Source organism: Rosa rugosa, chromosome 6 (assembly GCF_958449725.1).
Source record: "Rosa rugosa chromosome 6, drRosRugo1.1, whole genome shotgun sequence".
Lineage (NCBI taxonomy): Eukaryota > Viridiplantae > Streptophyta > Magnoliopsida > Rosales > Rosaceae > Rosa > Rosa rugosa.
Genome location: NC_084825.1, coordinates 31,753,956 through 31,759,247, shown reverse-complemented (window position 1 = coordinate 31,759,247; position 5,292 = coordinate 31,753,956). Strand labels below are relative to the sequence as shown.

Sequence of the window (5,292 nt, the reverse complement as noted above, 5' to 3'; positions counted from 1 at the left end):
TTTCAACAACACAACACACAACATACCCAAAAAAAAAAAGTAATGCCACTATAGAGGATTGAACCCTAGACCTCCTTCTTAGTAGCAAAAAAATAAGCTCAACCACTGCATTAACCTAGCACTTACTAACCTTAGATAACTAAATTTTATTTGTATGTTAAAAAGTCAGCTGGTCACAGGACCCAGTATGCCCCTTTGTGGCTCTGCCTCTGGAGGAAGACCTCGTGGAGCTAAGAATAAAATCTAGTCTAAGGCGGAAATTCTGCTCAAAAGGAGAAGAAGGCGACGTTGATAGCTGAACGTTCGAAGGTTAAAAGAGCATAAGAAATCAACTACAAAAATGGATGAGGGGTCTACGACCTCTCAAGGGAGATGTTGCGGATTCTCCCTCAACTCTTATGTCTATTTGCAGTTTGTTGTTAGGGTGTTTCTGGTCGAGTTTAAAGTTTAAAAATGTGGACTTACTTAGGTAATGACTCTTTCTGACAACCTCTTTGAGGTGAGTTGTTATGTGTAATCTTGTTAAACTATCAACAGAAGTGACTATTCTCTTAAAAAAAAAAAAATACTGAAAATTTTAAAAATATTTAATCCAAATTTACTCAAAAAAGAAAAAGAAAACAATTATACTAGGGTGCGGCTATTGCCACCCTACAATTTTCTTAATTCACCCTACAAATTTTTAAATTATTGAAAGACTATATTACCCAAGTGCAAAATGACTAATAAGTACACTAATTTTCTTAAATTCATATATGTAAGGAAAACTAAATACATAACAAATTAATTAAATACAAAGACTACTTAATTTTAAAATTAAAAAAAAAAAAAATCTTTGGCCACCCCACCTTTACATATATCAGTAATAATCAAACCATGAGTTTTACAATGTTTGAATTATAACTTATCAACATGTCACAGCTCATTGGATAACATTAATCTTCACCTTCTCCACCCAAATTAATTAATTTTTTTTATGTCTTTTTGTTGCCTCCTCACGTTAATTTGTTATTCAATTCATAAAATCAGTAGTGTTAACTTCACCAAAATCTTTGTAACACCGTTTGTGAACACCAAAAGTAAAAATTTAAAGCACAAAAAAAAAAAAAATCTCATCTTCATTGCTCATAGTTGTTAATTAACTAATCTTTTGACATGGATTGAAGTAGACCAACATTGAAACTGAAAGAAAAAATAAAAAAATGAAAGCAGATAAGATTATGATTTTATTAAAAGACTTTAATATATTTTAGTTTTTTATTGGTATAAATTAAATGAAAGATTTTTGTTAAAAGTTTTTTTCTTTTTAATTGGATATGTCATATAAGGGTATTTTTGAAAAGATAAATGGGTAGATAAGTCTTTTTTTTTTTTTTAAAGGGTTAGATAAATAAATTTAATTATTGAAACTAAAATGTTATAAACAAAGAAAATTGTAGTATGGCAATAGCGCGCCTGATACTATATATAAAAGATGAGTTAACTGTTAATCACTGTTTTTTTTTTTTTTTACGGTTCTGCCATTCACTCTCTCTACCTCCCTTCTGCCACCCAGACCGGAATGTTTTTTTCTCTCTCCTCCTCCAAAACCGAATTGTTTCTCCCTTCTCTCGCTCTCCTACTCCCCTCGCTTTAAACCGTACGGATCTTTCAAATTTGAATTGGGAGAGAGAGTTTTGCTTAGAAGACGAAGGAATTGGGAGAGAGAGTTCAGAGTTTCTGCCATTGGTTGTTGATCGAAGCTAGAATCACAGACTGATCGGTGTTTGGTGCTTTCGAATTTGGATTTTCCAGGTCTTCCTTTTCCTCATCATCTTCTCTAATGTCCGGTACAGGATTTTGAACATATTGAAAAGAAACTCTGATTTGATGTCAAAGTTTGTATCTTGCTAGGTGTTTGGAGATTTTGGCTCTGATTCGAGCTTCCGTTGTTGCTTAATTTTGTTTTTTTGTTTCGCTATAATTAGGTCTGCATCGATTTGGTTTTCGTATCGATTAGTGATTAATTATATATGAAGGAATTGTGTTTGTTTGTTTGTTGGTCGATTGAATCGCGTTGGTGAATACTAGAGATGATATAGGAGATAATGAATGTTGTAGGATGTTAAAGCCGTAAAGGTGCTACCTTTGTGAAGGAAGGTGGTATCTTTGGCAAAGCCCTGTTCTGGTTTTACTGATACAGGTAATATGCATATCATTTAACATCTTGGGACTCATTTGCAGGGTCCAATTACGAGTTTTTTCTTCACATATGGTTATCTGCATAGCCTATAGGAGGCAAGTAATTCTCATTCTGAGTAAATAAGGCGGCATTACGGGGAGGAATTTTTGTTGTTATACATTGAGGTGAGTGGTTAGGCACTGGAAAGGAGTTGGAAAGTGGGAGTTTGCGGCTGTCAAAGAAGTTAAATGGGATATTGGGAATCTGCAGATAAGATAATAGTGATCATTGTAGGAAGGGAAAGGTGGAGAGTTGTTGCATCACGAAACTTCGATGATTAGCTCTAGCTAGCTAAAAAGAAATACAGAGGTCCAACTTCTCTTTCAAACATACATTATCTGTGTTTATGCTAGGCTGGTTTAAATATGGTTGTCCTTCTGTCCGTCTTTCATAAGCTTTCACCGCATTCATTCTTACATATCAATCTGAGATTTCAAATCAGCAATTTGCATATGCATTCAATCTTTCACTCTACTTTCATGTTAATATGATTATTAATGACTTTCAAATGAGAGAGATGCAGCAGACATGACATAACCAACTGAAGACACGTCAGAGGAGTTAATGTAAAATAGTTGGTTCTAACTACAAACATAGAACATTCTTCCTAGATCTAACCATTTTTTGCAATATGTATATAAAAACCTACTTTGGTTAGCATATCTAATTTTTTGAAATATGTGCATATCTGGTTAGCACACCAAATTCTGGAATCTGTAAAAGATACTTTAGTTACTTATATAATATTTTGAACGTTTGTAATTGCTGTAGTTTGAAATATAACGTACCCGCAGCATCGCGCGGGGGTCAATGCCTAGTATTTATGAATGACTGGTTTTCTAATAATTGTAAATGACAACGGTTATAAAAGTTAGCGCTTTCTTGCTTCCCATGCTGCTGTAGTTTAAGAAAAAAGAAAAGGTGATTATAGATCCCCTGAATGAACTGAACTGGTGTAGATGCTTTGTCTGAACATATATGATTGTTAGTTTGAAATTGTGGAGCTGATATTTAGCTGCAAATTTCTGGTTGGGGTTCATGTTGTATGATTCTCTTGGTGGGTCTTTGAGGTTGTGTGTTTGGCTAAGCTCTTTTGCATGTTTGCTTCTTCTTCTGATGTAAATGACAACGGTTATAAAAGTTAGCGCTTTCTTGCTTCCTATGCTGCTGTAGTTTAAGAAAAAAGAAAAGGTGATTATAGATCCCCTGAATGAACTGAACTGGTGTAGATGATTTATTCAATTAGCAAGAGTCTTCTTCTTAGAGGAACAACTTAGCTCTTGTTGCTATTTTCCCCTCGTTCTCTGTTTAGTTTCTTCAGGTATTCCTCACTGAGATGCTAGATTTTTTTAACTTAGCTGTAAGCATTATCGGACTTGCTAATGGTTCGATGGGAAGTATCTTTAATCCTCCAAAGAAAACATTGAAGCAAACTGAATTGATGATTGAATTTATTTGATGGCAAAAAGTTGCTAACTAAGAAAATTCAAATTTGCAGAAAACCCAAATTATTCGATGGCTTAGGAATCTATAAGTAAGAGGTTGTGCTACTGAATATTCTCAATGGAAGCACAGAGCTTGAAAGAGGACAATCCTAAATTGCAGAGCTTGGAAGAAGACCCTAAATCAAAGGGCCTGGAAGAAGAAGATACTAAATTACAGAGCTTGAAAGAAGACGGTTCTAAATCACTAGAAGACCCTAAATCACAGAACTTGAAAGAAGAAGACCATAAATCACAGAGATTGAAAGAAGAGGAATGTAAGTCGCACAGCTCGGAAGAAGACCTTAAGTTAAACAGCTTGGAAGAAGACCCTAAATCGCAGAGCTTGAAAGAAGAAGACCTTAAATTACAGAGCTTGGAAGAGGAAGAGCCTCAATCACAGAGCTTGAAAGAAGAAGGACAAGATTGCTTGGGAGACCCTAGATTCAATGAAAATGCATTGCAATTCCTAGATTCAATGGATGGGTATTTAACACTATTGGATTCTTTGTCTTGGACACTTCGGCAGGTATAATTTTACTAAAATTTATCGGTATATTTCAATGCATTTCTTTGACTTATATTGTAAGAGTAACATGAAATTGGAATCTCAGGGATGGCTGCAACTAGCGAGTGCGCGCCATTCAATGGGTGGGTCGCGGGTGAGCAGTGCTGTGTTGGATATGAAGCCCCACTCGGCTGCTACTTTTTTGCAAGTCAGCAAACAATCCAATCCAGGAGCAGGGTTAGGGGAAATTCATCATTTTACATTGCTGAAATGGGCCTCCTCTGATAATGGAAATGGAGCTCCACATAGAGATGCGAGTCCGCAGCTAAGACAAAGAAAGGACAAGGATGGAGATTCAGCTCCGGTTACAGCTGAAGATGATTTTCAACATCAACTTCAGAAGGAGCGGTTTAAATCACTTTCGGTGTTCGGCGCTTTGGTTTCCCCCAAGCTACGGGCGGCTCAGCTCTCATTCGAAACTGCACTCGAAGCACTTGTAGAGATTGCTAACATGCGATCGTTGATGCTCTCCAATTTTCATGAAGTCAGAAAAGAAATGGAATCAGCAAATGGCAAACAATGAATGCTATTGCCATGGCATGATAGATACATTTCTAGCCAGAGTACTTGAGCACCATCTACCTCTTTAATTCTTCTTGTCTTTTATTTCAATTAGCTGATTTCGAAGTTTACTTCAGTTCATGTCTGTAGGATTTGATAGTCGATAACTAAGAGTAGTTCTGTAAATTTGTTTATTCATCCACCTGAACCATAACTTTTGAATTCAATGCTAAGAACTAAACTAGATGGTTGAAGTGATGATATTGTTAGCTTTCCTTTTTCTTCCTTGCTCACTGCTACGCAATGTTGTGATGATCCAAGTTAAATTGTACATCATAGGATAAAGTTCTTAATATTGTACAACTCTCCGCGATGATTAAGAGTTTCAAGGTGGAAAGTGACGATGCAAATCAGAATCCAGCAATTTCTGAGGACGATGCAAATCAGAATCCAGCAATTTCTGAGGGTCTTTCCTGGTCTGGTGTCTGTAGCTCTGGTCCTTTCTCCAATTGTTACTTCAA

The 5,292-nt window shown here is 35.9% G+C and overlaps 1 protein-coding gene across 3 annotated transcripts; it reads left to right on the top strand.

Moving 5' to 3' along the window:
* Positions 1–1,521: 1,521 nt before the first annotated feature.
* Positions 1,522–5,032, top strand: LOC133715443 (uncharacterized). Of its 3 annotated transcripts, none has more exons than XM_062141935.1 (4): positions 1,522–1,794; positions 3,720–3,899; positions 3,948–4,231; positions 4,317–5,032. In XM_062141935.1, the coding sequence occupies exons 2-4, from the start codon at positions 3,785–3,787 to the stop codon at positions 4,791–4,793; spliced, it is 876 nt and encodes a 291-aa protein (XP_061997919.1). In that variant the 5' UTR covers positions 1,522–1,794; positions 3,720–3,784; the 3' UTR covers positions 4,794–5,032. The 3 variants fall into 3 exon arrangements, with proteins under 3 accessions (XP_061997919.1, XP_061997918.1, XP_061997917.1); XM_062141934.1 differs by adding an exon at positions 2,224–2,530 and having other exon boundaries at positions 1,523–1,794; positions 3,720–4,231; XM_062141933.1 differs by having other exon boundaries at positions 1,523–1,794; positions 3,720–4,231.
* The last annotated feature ends 260 nt before the right edge of the window (positions 5,033–5,292 follow it).